Raw genomic sequence first — 16,582 nt, 5'->3', positions numbered from 1 at the left:
TATGCTCAAATAAATTGGTTAGTCTCTAAGGTGCCACAAGTACTCCTTTTCTTTTTACTAGATTGAAAGAATGGAATAGGCTTCAGCCCATAAGTAATACTCTAGCTGCCAGCATGGAGACCAGGCTAATTATGTGCCCTTAGCAAAATAGGAAGTGGCTGGGACAGTAAAGGACCCTATAAAAAGAGGAAAGGAGAGTAGCCTGGGTTTTCAGTGAAGGAAATTACCTCTATGGACAGATCTGGGGGTTGGGGAGAGATAGGAAATGGTTCACCTCTGCCCAGCGTTAAGGGAACAACTTCAAAAAATACAAACCCAGCCCGAATTGAAGGGTTCTGCCTACTGATCTTCCTTCTGCAGGGTTTAAACTTTAAAGATAACCCCTGAGCCAGGATGGTGCTATATTAGATCTCAGCCGCAAGCCAGCCAAATCCTGCAACCACTTGATGACTCACTTACACGCTAACTGCACTTTTAATTCTGACGTGTATGTTTTCAGACAGAACTGTGTATTGTTTTGGACACAGTCCGTTACAAAATCTGCTCTTTCTCTCTTTACCAAATTAAAACTAATGCGCTCTCAGGGCATATCTACACCCACGGCTGGCCCGGCTAGACTGACTCAGACTCATGGTGCTCAGGCTGGAGGGGTTATAAAATTTCAGTGTAAACATTTGGGCTCAGGCTGGAGCCTGGGTCTGAGACCCTACAAGCAGGGGGAGGCTCCCACAGCCACACTTCAGCCTGAGCCCAAATATCTACACTGCAGTTTTATAGCTCTGCAACCCGAGCCCCGTGAGTCTTAGTCAGCTGACCCAGGCCCACACTACGGTCAGCTGTTTTATTGCAATATAGACATACCCTTAAAGGTCTCGTTAGGAAGGAGATACCTCATACCTTTTAAAATTCTGACGGGCAAAACCATGCGGCACGTTTAAGTTTGCTAGTAAGACAGGTTATGTAATATTACCAAAATCAAAGACTCTTTTGTGGCTCTAGGACAGGTGGAGATTAATAGTCATCTGTTTTGTTTCATATATAAGAAAATGTCAAGCCTGATTGACAGCTAAGGTAAAGGGCCTGGGAGGTTTTGACATTTTTTGAGAAGGATGGCTAGCTTCTTCCAAATATGATCCAAAAAGTTGACTTGCCACATTCTTTTTCTGCAGCATGAAAGACTATTGAAATACAAAAAGACACTGTAAGCTACACAGAGGTTTTAATAACAGAGAGAGCTATATTTCCCTTTGGCAGGCTCTCTCTAAGAGATACAAGCCAGCATTTATAATAGTCAGGGGAGCAGAACTGGACACGTTCACATCTTGAAAGAGCAGTAGACCATAAGGAGTTTCCTTAAATTTTATTCTCATTTCAGAATGGCTGGATTCAGTTCGACAATCTTTGGAATGTGCATGATGTATTCTCCTTACCCCAGCAGCACCTGCAAAGCTCCTCGTGCTGCATTTCTGAATACAAGCCGAGCCTTTCCCCATGTAAATAACATAAACGGGTCAGCATGGCGGGCTGCCCTGTGAGCAAGGGGGAACTTGTCCAATAGACAATCAGGGTGAGCAAAGATGAAAGGGAAGCAGATCAGTGACATGCAGAAACAGAAAGACAACAGCCTTGTCACAGCCCAAAGGCACATCACAAACCTGCAGCCTTCCAGATTCCGAGGAGCCCTTGTCAGTGAGAGGAAGGAGGTGGCAAGAGAATTAACAGTAGGAATAAGGGTGTATCCCACTGAGGAGCACCTGCTTCCTTAGTAGAAAAGCCTGAGAAGGAGGTCAGAAGAGGCTCTACATAACTCTCTGACTGTGTCATACTTGCTCCCCTTTGCACCACCAGCTTTGAGGTGCTTTGTGGCTGCATCTCCCTTAAGCATTATGTGCTTTTTTCCCAGACTCCCCCACTGCAGTGGAATCTCCTTCCTGCGGTGGTCCACTTGGTCATGACAATGTCCTCCCTCCTGAAGACCCAGATCTTCCAGTAAGTCTACAAGAAACTAACAAATTGTGACGTAGCTGGTGCAGGGATGTAAGGGGATGCCCCCGACACCTCTGCTCCATCTGCCCACTTTACATAACAAACCAGGAGGGAGAACAGGCTCCACGAAGCCACTATGGTCCCTTCCTGGGCAAGTGGGTGGTGCACACACCCAGCCTTTGCTTCAACCTAACCCTCCAGCAACACAGTTGTGCTAGTGCATCACAGCACACACGGTGCCCGGTACAGACCTAGTGTAGTGTCTACTCCTTCCCTGTAGCAGCAGGGAGACCAGAAGGGAGATTGCAACTGCAAGGCACAGTCTCCCTCCCAGACTGCTTCAGAGGCAGCACATCAGTATTCTGCCCCCTACTGCAGGCGGATCATTAAGTCCCAATCTCGCCTTCAGTTATTGGTTTAATTACTGAGTGAGCTACCTATTTATGTCAAGGGAGGGAGTGGCATGCCAGCAGGGAGGGGTGTAAGGACACTCAAATGAGATGGGCTGGAGAAGACAGTCTCTCCCTTGCACTTGCGGGATGAGTCCCCAAGTTAGCAAACCATTTAAGTTTGTGCTTATGTCAGTGGGGCTACCCATGAGCTTAAATGTAAGGTTAGATGGTATGCTCTTTTTTTTTCTGTGTTTGGAAAGAACCTAGCACATTTTGGGCCCAATGCAATCTAACTAATAACACTAACAGTCACAGCAAGATAGTCTGTGAAACAGGCGTATGCTGAATATAGTTGTATTAGATATTTGGATAATTACAAATAGTGAATAAACTTGTCAAAAATCAAAATCTATTTGACCCTAGTTTGTGAACAGGCACAAGGGCTCCATTCACTGGCTTATTTGGTCACGAGGCATAGAGCAGCCTTTCTCCAAAGGACGTGCTGTAGCAGTTTTGCATGGTGTCAACGAGGCAGTGTTACTCTGTGTGGAAGAGGTCAGTGTGCTCTCTGGCTACTTATTTGTCACCTTGGTCAACATGAATCACAATGTTCTGGTCTCTGTACTTACCTTTAAAAGGACAGGATTCTCTGTTGCCTCCATCAGAGTGCATTTGGCAGCAGTATCACCCTTCCATCTGCCAGGTGAAGCTTCATCAGTCATTCAGCAGTCAAAAGGTTTCTAAAATATCTTACTTATGTATGTTCCGCATTTTGAGAATAGGCTCCATCTGGGAACCAGAATTCAGTGTTTACAGAAGTGGGGGAGTACTCCTTCTATCCCCAAAGAACTGTCTTTATCGTGATTATAACATCAGCAAGAAAATTGAGTGAGCTACAGACCTGGATGGTTGACTTCCTTCTGCTGCGCTTCACAAGGATAAGATAGTCCTGCATCCCAGGTCTAAGTTCCAAACTAACTGATTTTCCAGACTATAACTCTTCGGGGTTCTACTTCTAGCACCCTCAAAAAGCAGCATACTTCACCTGATGACGCTACGCTAGCTAAAGTTGATATTAAGTGAGCTTTGACTTTTTTCATTTACAAAGATGTCGGCAGGATTGCCACACAGAGATCTGTTGATACTTTCATGCAGGCCTACTCTCTCAGTTTTGACCTCTCACTCTTATCCTTATTTATAATAACAGAAGACATTTTAAAAGCCTCTAGTTTTTATATGAGCAACTATCCAGCTTAATTCCCTTAATACAACCCAGTCTGTATAGATGGTGATCTTGTTCCTTGGATACTCTCACGTGCTTTCTGGCATTTCTCAAGCAACTGTAACTAGAAAAGAAAAAATCACAAATCAAAACTTACAACTGGGATTTCACACATTAACCTCCATGTAGCCGCTGGAGTATAGTGAAGAATGTACTTGAAATGGGAGGAGGTAAAGTCAAGTCCACTGAGCTGGTGTTGGAAAGATGTGAATGAATAATTGGTTGCATTTACACAGAGAACTAGGAACTATTGAGAATGTGACAGTTTTCTTAATGCAATAATGGTGAAGCAAAGTGGCTTCAGAAATTGTTCTCGTGACTAAATCCCAGCTGGATACCCCAGGACCGTGGTTGGAAGACACTGTGTGGGGATTGGGTTAAGGGAGGCATGTCTATAGATTGGCTAGAGCCAAAAAATGTTATAAGAGTAAACGAACATATGGAATGAATTGACCAAACCCTGTCCTGCTCATAAAGCACATACAGATGCAAAAATAAAATTAAAAACTACAGTTGCCAGGTGGCAAATAAAAGTTTGAACTAAAGGTGAGGAAAGCTGTATGCGCAGCATGAACATGACAAGAAATCAATTGAATAAACCTGCATCCTGCACCTTCCCTGCAGTGGCAAAATACTGTATCAAATCCACAGCCACGTGAGGTGGTGCCAATTTCTTAATCTCTTTCTCCCACCCCATATTCTGTCTTCCCCAGAAGATGCCTGCTGCTCTCTCCTTAGCTTCGTTCCTCCTATATATACAAAATGTTAGTCTAGAATCCAGAGGTCCCAATCCGACACACCTGCTCCACAGGGCCTACATTTTTGGGGTGAGAGAAGCCCAGAGATTAAGTGAATTGACCAAGGTCACACAACTGGTTAGTGGCAGAGCCTGGACTAGCACTTGGTTGCTTGACTTCGAGGCTGGTGTCCTTGCCATTCAACCATATTGCCAAACAACACAAGACATTCAAGTCTGGGACACATTCGCATATATTCCTCTGCAGTTTCAGTTAAATACAGTATTCTTCACTTTCTCCCCTAAAATATTCCGGTAGTGCTGCTGTGTGCTGTTACATAGCTGCTTTGTTCCACCCCAGAAGCAGCTACATTTCAGCGGTGGGTGACACAATTACTCCATACGCATGTGTATATGGATAGCTATACACACTCATGCCAGGGCAAGGACTGCTGAACCCTAGCGTAGGGGTAAGGACTGCTGATGCACTGCTCACAGACAACTGAGTCACTGCACCCAATGCCAACAATCCTTGAAACTGAAACAAGAGCTTGACTGTTGGGCTGCTCCCACTGCCTGTGTAAACTGAAACCACCCCTAAACGGTCAAACTGGCATCTGACCTGCTGTGGGCATGGTGAGATGCCAGCTATAAAGCTCCCACAAAGCCAGCTGCTTAATGATTTCTTAGTCACAGGCAACTTAGGGGGTCACAGAAATGCACGGGGTCAAATCAACGAGAAAACAACCTAAAATTAGTAACAGTGTGGCCAGTACTTAGACCCTAACGTATTTCCCAGCTGATAGATGATGTGACAATGAGTGTCGACCCTCAATCCCATTCTAAATTTGACCTCCTGAATAAGTGATTAACATCAGAGCCTGCACGAAATCAGACAGCTGCACTGCCATGGCTGCTCCTCTTCTGGCTTTGTCCATCTACTCGCCCCGTCTGGGGAAAGAGCAGGTTCCTTGGGAGGCTGCGCAACGGTGGGTAGGTCGCATTGGTGCTAGTCATTGAGTCAGGGGGTAGCGAAGTGCTTAGGAAGAGGAGTTGATTAGTATGATGGCCATTTCTGCATTTGCCTTTGCTGCTACCCGGTACCATTTGTACATCTGTTCTTGCCCCTTCTTGTTTAGGGTGAAATTCACCCACGTATAGTGTAATATTTATTTGTATTATTGTAATGCTTTGAGGCTCCAGCTAAGATCGAGGCCTCATTGGGCCAGGCCTGGTACAAACACATAGGGAGAGACAGTCCCTGCCCTGAAGAGTTTACAGGCTAAGTGTATGTCTACACCGCAATTAAAAATCCACGGCTGGCCCATGCCAGCTGACTCGGGCTTGTGGTTGCTCAGGATATGGACCCAGGCGCCAACTTTCCAATATGCTGAGGGGTGCTGAACCCCCAGCTCTGCCCCAGGCCCCAACCCCCACCTCTTCCCGCCCCTGCTCCACCCCCACTCCACCTCTTCCTACCCAGTTCTGCCCCTCTCCCCCTAGTGTGCCATGTCCTCACTCCTCCCTCCCAGCCTCCTGCACGCCACAAAACAGCTGATTGCGGCAGGCGGGAGATGCTGATCCGCGGGCCTGCTGGTGGGCGGGAGCTACCAGGGGGTGGGAGGAAGCTGATAAGGGGGCTACCGATGGGTGCCCTGGAGCACCCATGGAGTTGGCATCTATGGATATGGGGCCATTTAGTTGCAGTGTAGACATTCCATCTTGGGTTGCAGCCTGAGCTCTGGGACCCTCCCACCCTGCAGGTTACTAGAGCTTGGGCTCCAGCCCAAGCCCAAATATCTGCACCACAACTAAAGCCCCTTAGCCCGAGTCAGCTGGCAAGGGCCAACCGCAGGTTTTTAATTGCAGTGTAGACATACACTAGACTAGTGATTCTCAATCAGGGGTACACATACCCCTGGGGGTATGCAGAAGGCTTCCAAGGGGTACATCAACTGATCTAGATATTTGGCTAGTTTTACAACAGGCTACATAAAAAGCACCAGTGAAATCAGTACAAACTAAAATTTTATACAGATAATGGCTTGCTTATACTGCTCTGTATACGACACAAGGAAATGTAAGTACACTGTTTATATTCCAGTTGATTTATTTTATAATTATAAGGTAAAAATGAGAAAGTCAGCAATTTTTCAGTAAGAGCGTGTTGTAACACTTTTGTACTTTGATGTCTGATTTGTAAGCAAGTAGTTTTTAAGTGAGGTAAAACTTGGGGGTACGCAAGACAAATCAGACTCCTGAAAGGGGTACAGTCGTCTGGAAAGGTTGAGAGCCACTGCCCTAGACAAGACAAACGAGGGTTGGGGGAAAGAAAAGGTTCTGTGCCCCGGCTGTCTATTTTACAGATGGGCAACTAAGGCACAGAAAGATTAAATTACATACCGAAGGTCACACAAGGAGTCCATGGCAGTTCTCATGTATCCCAGTCCAGTGTCTTAAGCACAAAACCATCCTTCCTTGGTATGGAAGGCCCATATGAGGTCTATGAACCAGGCCCCACTTAACTCCTAATATCACCCTTCCCAAGCAAACTTGGTTGGTTTTTTTAATGGTATAATACTTTTTGGCTCATGTTTCCTTCTTTCCTAACAGCTGAGAAAATCTTTTACTCCTCTATCTGACCTATTATATGGCCCCCGTCACCACAGTGCGTCACAATCTTTAATTGATGTATGCAGCGTTGTTGTAGCTGTGTCGGTCCCGGACTTCACTTTGAATGGTCCCTTAGAATATATGCTAACTACTTGTACCAAAGTATCCGTTCGACCTCATACTTAGCTATGACACCCTGAATACCTTTCCCAGACCTGAAGAAGAGCTGTGTGCAGCTCGAAAGCTTGTCTTTCTCACCAACAGAAGCTGGTCCAATAAGAGATATTACCTCACCCACCTTGTCTCACAGTTTTCAATGCATTTCTCCTCCCAATATCCCTCTGAAGTAAGGAAGTGCTGTTGTCCACATTGGGGGTTGGGGAACGAAGGCACAAAGAGGCTAAGTGACTTGCCCAAGTTCACACAGGAAATCTGTGGCAGAGCAGAGACATGAAAAGTCTCTGAAGGCTAGTTCCTTAACCACTTAACTACCCATCCTTTAGATCTATTCCTCTACCTACCCATTGCCTCCTCTGACTCTTACTTGCAAGCACACACGTTCACAACCAAAGATTCCTGAGGTCTTAGGGTTACAAACACACAACAGAACAAGGGGACTGTGTGAAACTTTCCAGCTTTCCACTAAACCAATAAAAAGCCAAATTTCACACTTTGGTCTTAAGTTTGAAATTTTGGTGTAGCTCTAATATTTATACACAACATGATTTGAAACTTGGCTTGGTACAATCCAAATGCCACAGGGAATTGAGTTCTGGACTTTAGGCTTTATATACTCTGCAAGATCTGCCCCTATAACCCAAACAACTTTGAGAAAAAAGGAGACTAGCACTGATATAGTGGACAGTCCATCACATACTTTCTTTATGTAGTCATATGCCACCAGGAAGCAATGCTCGGATAAGGAAGTGTTACATAAATAAGTTTATTTGAGTCCTATAAGCACAGATAATACACAGTCCGGATCACTAATCTGTCAAACAAACTGATCCCTAAACAAAAGCAGGTTGCTTAGAATTCTTACAAGGACAATTTTAAAGTAGTTCCTAACCATCAGCATTACAAAATTACTCTTTCCCCTCAATAAATGTTTCTTCAGGGAGTGTGTGCAGAGACTATGGTGCAGGTTTATTACAAACAACAGGAAGTATTTATTCACACAATGCACAGGCAACCTGTGGAACTCATTGCTGTGGCATGCTGTGAAGGCCAAAATTATAACTGAGTTAAAAAAAGAGCTAGATAAGTTCATGGAGGATAGGTCCACCAATGGCTGTTAGCCAACATAGTCACGGATGCCAACATAGTCACAGATGCAACCCCATTCTCGAGGTGACCCTAAACCTCCAATTGCCAGAAGACAGGGGTGGGTACCTCAAACTGCTCTGTTCTGTACACTCTCCCTGAAGCTCTGGTACAGGCCACTGTTGGAGACCCATTGTGGCTGTGTTCTTATGACTCTCCGGCTCAACAATTAGGGCGCTCCCCTGGGAGACCCATGTTCCAGTCCCTGCTCTGATGTATCCCCACATCCTGGCTGAGTGCTCTAAACACTGGACTGTAGGGTTTAAGGGGGCCGACCCACCACTCTTGCTTTATGTGGAGTCTGATCTGATAGGTATACTCTTAGGTCAACCCTGAGAACACCTAACAGTTCTGGTCCAGCAGGCAAGAGAGGCAGGGGAAATCCACCTTTATGGATCCTGCTGGTGCTTAGACTTTGAGAAGTTTGGCAGCATCAGGACTTAGGTATCCTTGTGCATGCCCAGTAGCAGAAACGTAGGGGACTTTACTAGTGAAAAGTTAGACGCCATGGGAATTTAGGTGCCTACCAGTTGAGGCAGCAGCTGAGCAAGCATTTTAAATTTTGGACTTAGGCATTTAAAGTGGCAGTTAAATCCCTCTGTGGATCTAGCCCATAGTGCCTAAGGGTATGTCTACACTCCAGCAAAAGTCCCGTGGCTGACCTGAGTCAGCTGGTCCAAACCAGTAGGTCTTTTATCGCAGTCTAGATGTAACCTAAGTCAGCTTTGAAAATTTAGACTTAGGCTCCTCACTCACTTAGGTGTTTTTCAAAATGTTACCCAACGTGTATAGAGCCTTGCTGAGTTACATCCTATTACATCTTAGATTTGAAAAGATATTTTTTTTCGCTTTCCTTCCATTTTTAAATGGGCAGAGGTTGGAATTTGCTTCATGTTTTATCTATTATATTAAAATAGTGTTTTCTCTGGAAATTGGTGTTATGGGACCAATGGACAATTCTGCTCCACCTGTAGGTTTTCAAGTCCTTGGCCAGGTTCAAAATAAGCAGTTTGAATAATATATGCCCTTGTTTGTGTAAATCACTTCTACAAATGGCTTATCATTTAGATACTTCAGTGATGGATAATTTGGAAGAAGACTGGTTTCATGCACCCGGCAAACCTCACATTGAAATTATGGGGTGATCTGCTGTGTATTGAGGGCAGTATGTAGTCCTAAATGTATAACTCTGCTGATGGACCATGCTTAGAGAAGAAATTCAGCTCAATCATTAGTCACTACAGAATGAGTTTGCTCTAGAAATAGTATTGCTAGATACACTTTTAGACCTCTGAATACAAATGGGCATTACTGGTATTATTCAACACAACACTGTAGATCATAGAATATCAGGGTTGGAAGGGACCTCACGAGACCATCTAGTCCAACCCCCTGCTCAAAGCAGGACCAATCCCCAATTTTTGCCCCAGATCCCTGAATGGCCCCCTCAAGGATTGAACTCACAACCCTGTGTTTAGCAGGCCAATGCTCAAACCACTGAGCTATCCCTCCCCCGAGGGGAACTTGTTTTCCCCTTCCCCTCATCAGGACAGGGAAATTTGTCTTCCTACCCAGCAGCCTCCTTGTGCATCCTGTACTCTGAGGATGAGCTCCCAGAGTTTGGGATCTTTGAGCTAGATGACTTCTTCTTGAAGTGGAACTTCTCCCAGGGTCATGGGTGCCCCCTCTGAAATGTTGGGCCCTAGGTGGCAGCTGTCTAGTCAGTGCCTAAATCTACCTGTTTTCGGAATAACAGTTCTCTGTGAGAACTGTAGTTCCGTGTCCTCCTGTGAAACATTACTGGAGTTTAGAAAATTGTGTTCACTAGCCCTGTTTATCTCCTATCCACATACAGAAGTGGGTATTCCCATTCTGCTACATTTCTCATTGGTAAGCAGGGTGTTTACTGGCTTGTATCTGTCTCAGCTTTGACACTATAACAAAAGGTTAGTAATCATGAATGCATTCTTTTATTTATGCACCACAGTGCCTCTATTTTTTTCTGCAAAAACCCTTCACTTGCCTCTTGCCCAGCCTTTAGAAATAATGATCAAATGTGAACTTTCATGGTTTATTTATAGTGTAGCTTTTATGGAAAGAAAGAAATGATTAAAAAGCAATTTTACAAAATATTTTGTTTTAAGAGAGAATTCATTGTGTTTAAATCACTGTATTCATTGTACAGTCTAGACTGGCAAACAAAGAAGTTATATCATCATTCAAATTAAGAACGCACAATTCTTGGTGACTGGCATTATGGATTTGGATGTAAACCTCAAATAAACTATTTCTGAACAGCAGTACTATGAATTTACTATATTTAAGGCTGTGTTGGAGACAGGATACTGGACTAGATTGACCATTTAATTAATTCAGTAGGGCAATTCTAATCTTCCTTTGTTTCTGTTTTCATTATAAATTCATATTTTCAGTGGTTTTTTTTCTTTTTTTCCAAAATTGCTGAATTGCATCTCTTCTGGGAGTAAAGTTTTTGGTCAAATTAACAATGGCCAAGCTGACTTTAAACAAAAAAATCATTGAAATACAAAAAGAGAGAGAGAAAAAGAAATTATAGTAAGTAATCACTTGGGATATTTTGAGCACCCTAAAATGGGTGAATTGTTATTTGAAAATTGCTGACCCATTTTTAACTCTCTTTGCTATGTTGTCACGATGACCGTGATCAGTTCACACTATATATAAATCTCTAACAGACCTAAATATTGATTAATGTGACTCTGATGTATTTAAAAATACAAAAGTATTTGCCCGATAGACTCAAAAGATAGCTTGGGTGCCAGCTTCCTTTGTGTTTTTCAAAACATAAGAAATGTATTGTCAGGGTGGGTGAATCAGTTCAGAAAACTAAACTGCAGCCAGAGCCTGTTTTCAGGTTTCTTCAATAAGGACTCCATCCTGCTCTCTGACTCCCATTATAATCGGTACCCTCCCCACCCAAGCCCAAAGGGATCATACAGCCACACGCTCAATTTAAAGCTACTTGTGCTCAGAAAGCAGCAGAGATGCCCATAGGTGCTGGAACTGGTGGTGCTCCCGCATCCCCTGGCTTGAAGTGGTTTCCATTATATGCCGGGTTTACAGTTTAATTCGATGGCTCTCAGCACCCCCACTATACAAATTGTTCCAGCCCCTTTGGAGAAGCTTCCAGCGCTCCTCAGGCTGAAACTGGCATATTTAAAAATAGGGGAAGTCATGGGAAGGGAAGAGGGAAACTCAACTCTGAGGAAAAAGGGAGACCTCAAACTTTGGAGAAGGATTGTAACTTTAGGGTGTTTATCCCAATCTGTCTGAGATTTGCACATTAGTATGAGTTACTTTCTCACACAGGGCCCAATCCAGCTCATAGTGAACTCGATGGAAAGACTCTCCCTGACTTCAGTGAGAGCTGGAATGAGCCCATGTTGCCTCAAAGTGTGCGTGGGCTCTTTACAGAGGTGGGAAAACCCATGCCTGCTGCAAAGTGCTTACAGTCTAAAGCTCTATCCTGTGTTGGGATCTGCAAGCATGATCCTGGCGCCAGTGCTGAGTCCCATTTAAAATAGGGTCACACGAAAGGGTGCTCATGTAGGGTCTAGGCAAACAACACACAGTAAAGGAAGGTGACAGGCAGTGATGCAGCTCAGTACAAAGTTTAAAAAACCCTGTTAATTCACTATGGTTTCTGTGGATGGGTGGGTGTTCTCTCCAATAAACCAGAAAAGCTCCATAACTAGGTGAATAACAGCTTAAAACTAAAACCCGTCTACATAAATATTTATCGGTAAAGCTTGGATCATTTCCAGAGGAGCAACCCGTATTTTTTTAAAATACTGACTGGGTTCAAAGGCTATAGCAGCTCAGAGAACATGTGTGTGTGTAATATTTGTGACCGAAAACAGACAAGACTAGAAAACTATAATGAATGGTACAGCTCATTCCTTCTCTCTTGTGCTTCCATTTCCCTAGTGTTCATTTGTCATAGTATAGCTGGAAGAGCAGTCATGGGGCAAATTCTGGACTAGTCACTCCACTGAGTTAATTGCTTGTGCTTTTCTTTTGGGGGCTGAGTTTTCAAAAGTGCAGCCTCCTTTTCCAGGTTCAGTATTCACCTGCAGTTGAACTGTGGATGCAAATCAGATAGACATGCAAAACTGTATAGTAATACAAACAAGGTTGATACAAAATTTATAATCTCTTACATTTTTCCATGGTGGTGTATTTGTACTGTGCAGCAGAGGGGCCTAATTTAAGAGGGAAAGTATTCTAAATTATAAGAGAGAGAAGGTTCTTTATTTAGTGTCTTCTTACTGTTTATTCATGTCAAATACAGACTATAAATTCCATACAACCTCTGTAATAAACTGATGAAAGAGTTTGTAAGATATAGGCTATGTAATCCCAAGCAATGGTTGAGTTAATATCCCCTATTATAGAACAGAAAATAAGGGGAGAAAGTAGCCCTTTTTTACATAAAATCTGGAGTTAATTTTTTTTTTAACCAAATAAGGACATCAAACCTTCCCTATAGGATCATAGCCTGGCTGGTGTGCGGTGGTTTCTGAGCCCTCATGTGTCTATGTGAAGAGAATGCATTATCTCCTCAGAAATGGCACCTCTGAGGTGTTCTCTATGGATTCAGTTAGTTTAATATCTACCTAAGCTGACCTTGCTTTGTGTGTGTGCACATGTAGGCTCAGAGATGAGCCTAAATAGTTTTGATCTAAACATACTCTGCTGGTACAGCTCCCCAAAAGGGCCCTGAGCCAGGACCAGGTGGAGAGGGAGGGCCCAGCCCAGGTCCCCCTTCCACACCTGGTTGAGAGCAAGGTCCCAAAGTGGACAAAGACTGTGATGCCTTTGGCCTAGGGGTAGGGGCCAGACATCTCTGCCCCCCTTCTGCCAGGGAAACAAGAGACTGGAAACTGGGTGCACTAACCAGTAGGCCACCTGGCCCTCTGAGCACTGTACTCCTGGCACTAATAAGAGGGCAGATTTAGGCTCCTGCTAGGGAAATTAAAAAGCCTGCAGATTTCTGATTAGATCTATATGATTCTTTGGCTCTTTGACATTGAACTGTTTGTAGGCTGTAGCTCTAATGTTGTGCTATGAAATAGTACAGCCCCTGCCATTTTTGTTTCCCTCAGTCATGAGGTGATGAATCCATCCAACTCCAATGGGACTACTTGTGTGAGTCCCGCAAAATTAGTCCTCAATCCTGCAAAGCGATCCTTCCATGCATACCCTGACACCTGCAGGGAGTCCTATTGACTGCAGTATGACTGCGCACAAGGATCCCTTTTCAGGAACTCAGGAGTCTCCAAACCTGGCTTTGCTTTGACCTCACCCAGATCAGGATGGAGCTCTGCCTGCTGCCGCTCAGTATGAGAAGATGAGGGCAGCCGCGAGCTACATTGCAGAACTTCACGAGTTACATTTGGCTTCTGGAGCACACTTTGGCCTGCCTCGCTTCAGGGAATTGATACTTCGGAAAAGGGATTAAGAGATTTCTTCTAAAATACCACTTTATTAGAGAAATCAGCTCCCCAGGGATGTGTGTATCATTTCCTCCAGTTACCATAAATAATAGAAGATAGTCCGCTCTTCCCCAGACTCTTAGTAAGAAAAAAGAACCGATTTTTGCCTCATTGAAGAGTCTATAGTACTGTACTTTGTTCGCATGACTGCTTTATAATGGGATTGAACATACTTTAAGACACCTGTTCTGTTAACCTGAAACAAAATACATTAATAATGTTCTGATAGGTTTTTTGAAAAACTTTGTTCTTGTCAAAAAGTATTTTAAATTAAAGGAGGCATTTCCAGCTTGTGTTTATCTTTTAACAGGAGGCCATGGAGAGAATGGGAAAAATCGGGAAAATCGTGCTACCAAACCACAGGGATAAAAGGTAATCTTGATTTTTAAGTTTCCATTTATGAGAGTGAAGCAATCACTTCAACCAAAGTAAATGCCTGTCTGCTTCTAGCCCTGTTTGAGTGCAGTAACATCTGTGTCCCTATTTACATTGTATGTTAGCAGGGAAATGTCACAAACGAAGCGTAAAAAGGCGTGGGGTAAAATTTTCAAAAGTGCCTAAATGATTCAGGAGTCTAGGCCCCATTTTCAGAACTGATGTAGGCTCCTTGAAAATTTTACCCATGATTAACAAACTAGCATTATAATCTCCATATACTACAACCGTCTTGAGGTGAAAGACAAGGACACTCACATTTTGGAGATGCTGAATTAGTTAAGGACCTGCATTATGGTGCTGTATATGTTATACTGGAATAGCTCCATTCCAGCTATGTATTTCTAAGGCATCCCTCACCATAGCATGAAGGCTCTGACCTATTCCATTGAGTAAAAATGCCTAACCCTTAAAACTGTGTTCTGGTTAAATCTGAACCGTGGTAGCAGTAGCCTTAACCTGGACAGCAGATTCTGTAGAGCAGGCGATGAATGTGCAGTAGCAGTGTGTGAGCACCACCTGCTGGCCTATTAGAACATCTACAAATAAATTAATAGACTGTCCCACTTTGGAGCTACTCGGGTCCATGTACTATCCAAAGTTTGATTTTTCATACAGCTTAGCAAGTGAAATAAGTGTATGTCCCTCTGTTGCTGAGGGGAAACGGAAAAGGTTTGTGGTAAAATGCAGCACAAATCAAGATTTTAAGAACAGTCAGAGAGAGCAAAACATTTTTCAGTTAGAGGGAAATTATAAATTATTGTATGTGATGCAGCCACTGCTTTCATTTTCTCCAGGCTTGTAGGGTGAAAATCTTGCTTTCTCTCACCTTCATTGGCAGCTGGGGAACAAGGAGTTACCAGTATCTCTTAGCATGAGACAGCACAAAGAGCAGGGAGGATTTGACTAAATGTAGGGGAGGCATTAGTCATATTTGAAAAGGATTAGGCCCTTGGGGTTAAGTTCTCTCTGTTGGTGGGTGTAAATGGGCAATATGCCATTAAAGTCAATGGACTTGCCTTCTTTTACACCAGCAGAGAATTCTGCATAGGAGAGGGTGGCTGAAAATCAAAGCTAGGTTTAGGGTAACCAAAAGGTATAATTATAACTTGAAATCACTTGTCTGGGTAAAAAGTCAGCTCTGGCAAAACACAGCACTCTACTGCCAATAAAGTTGTCATTTATAACTGAGTCAAAACCACTTCTGGTGCTTCCCTGGCTAGAGTAAACATGCCTATTATGGGGTGTTTAAATTGCCTCGGAACTTTAAATTTGTTTAATTTTTTTTACACAGATTTTATGACAAGAAGTATGAAGTGTTTTTGAAACTTGTTGAACATCAGAGAGAGTATAAAGCCATCATGCAAGGCGTATAACCAACAGTCATATAGTCTGGGATCTACAGGGAGCGCAGATTTCCCAGAGGTTTACAATTAAAAATTCATAGGAATTTTGTCTCAGTGTGTCATTCAATTTAAAACAAAAATGTTCTTTCTAATTTTAATTTAAAAATCTAGTACTTTCACTGCATGCTGCTGCACTGAGTAATCTTTCAAGCCACTGCTCGCCTTTGAACTATAGATTGGGGTTCTCAACTTTTTTCTTTCTGAGGCCCCGCTAACATGCTATAAAAACTCCATGGCCCAGCTGGGCCACAACTGTTTTTCTGCATATAAAAGCCAGAGCCAGCATTAAAGGGTACAAGCAGGGCAATTGTTCAGGGCCCCACACTACAAGGGGTACTGCGAAGCTAAGTTGTTCAATCTTTGGCTTCAGCCCCGGGTGATGGGGCCTGGGGCCCTGGGCTGCAATCCTGCATGGCGAGGCTTTGACTTTCTGCCCTGGGCCCTAGCGAGTCTAATAGCAGCTATGCTTGGCGGACCCCCTGAAACCTGCCCATGGCCCGCCAGGGTCCCCTGGGCCCCTGGTTGAGAACCACTGCTCTAGTTGATCATGGACTCCAGTTAAAAAAACAGACATGCTGCCAGTGCCAACAATCAGGTAATGATCGTGAGCTGGAAAAGCAGAAGGCGTCAATTAATTAACTCACTAAGGCAAACCGCTAGTGGCTAGGATAGAAATGCATGCATTTTTAACATGGATTCTGCTGTACTGTTTCATAAGATGACTAGCAATGCAGGCCTATTGCTCCGTTTCATTTTAGTACCACTCACCTGGTACAGTTAAGATTGACATTGAATTTTCATGGTCAACTCCTACTGTCTGGGGTGTAAAATTTGATGATAGCATTTCTGCCTGGGTGCTGATATTTTGGAAACAT

At 43.7% G+C, this 16,582-nt stretch overlaps 1 protein-coding gene across 4 annotated transcripts in view; it reads left to right on the top strand.

Annotated features, from left to right (window-relative positions):
• The window catches only part of FGGY (FGGY carbohydrate kinase domain containing), a 233,195-nt gene that overhangs the window by 192,368 nt on the left and 24,245 nt on the right, over positions 1–16,582 (top strand). The window contains exons 15-17 of one of the 4 annotated variants that reach the window (XM_075131801.1): positions 1,904–1,989; positions 14,177–14,238; positions 15,596–15,751. In XM_075131801.1, the coding sequence (XP_074987902.1) occupies positions 1,904–1,989; positions 14,177–14,238; positions 15,596–15,627 (180 nt within the window). In that variant the 3' untranslated portion in view covers positions 15,628–15,751. Of the gene's footprint in view, positions 1–1,903; positions 1,990–14,176; positions 14,239–15,595; positions 15,752–16,582 lie in introns of those variants that run through there. The other 3 variants (XM_075131803.1, XM_048859626.2, XM_075131802.1) reach the window with 3 other exon arrangements.

Source organism: Caretta caretta, chromosome 8 (genome assembly GCF_965140235.1).
Source record: "Caretta caretta isolate rCarCar2 chromosome 8, rCarCar1.hap1, whole genome shotgun sequence".
NCBI lineage: Eukaryota > Metazoa > Chordata > Testudines > Cheloniidae > Caretta > Caretta caretta.
This window is presented reverse-complemented; position numbering and strand designations above follow the sequence as displayed.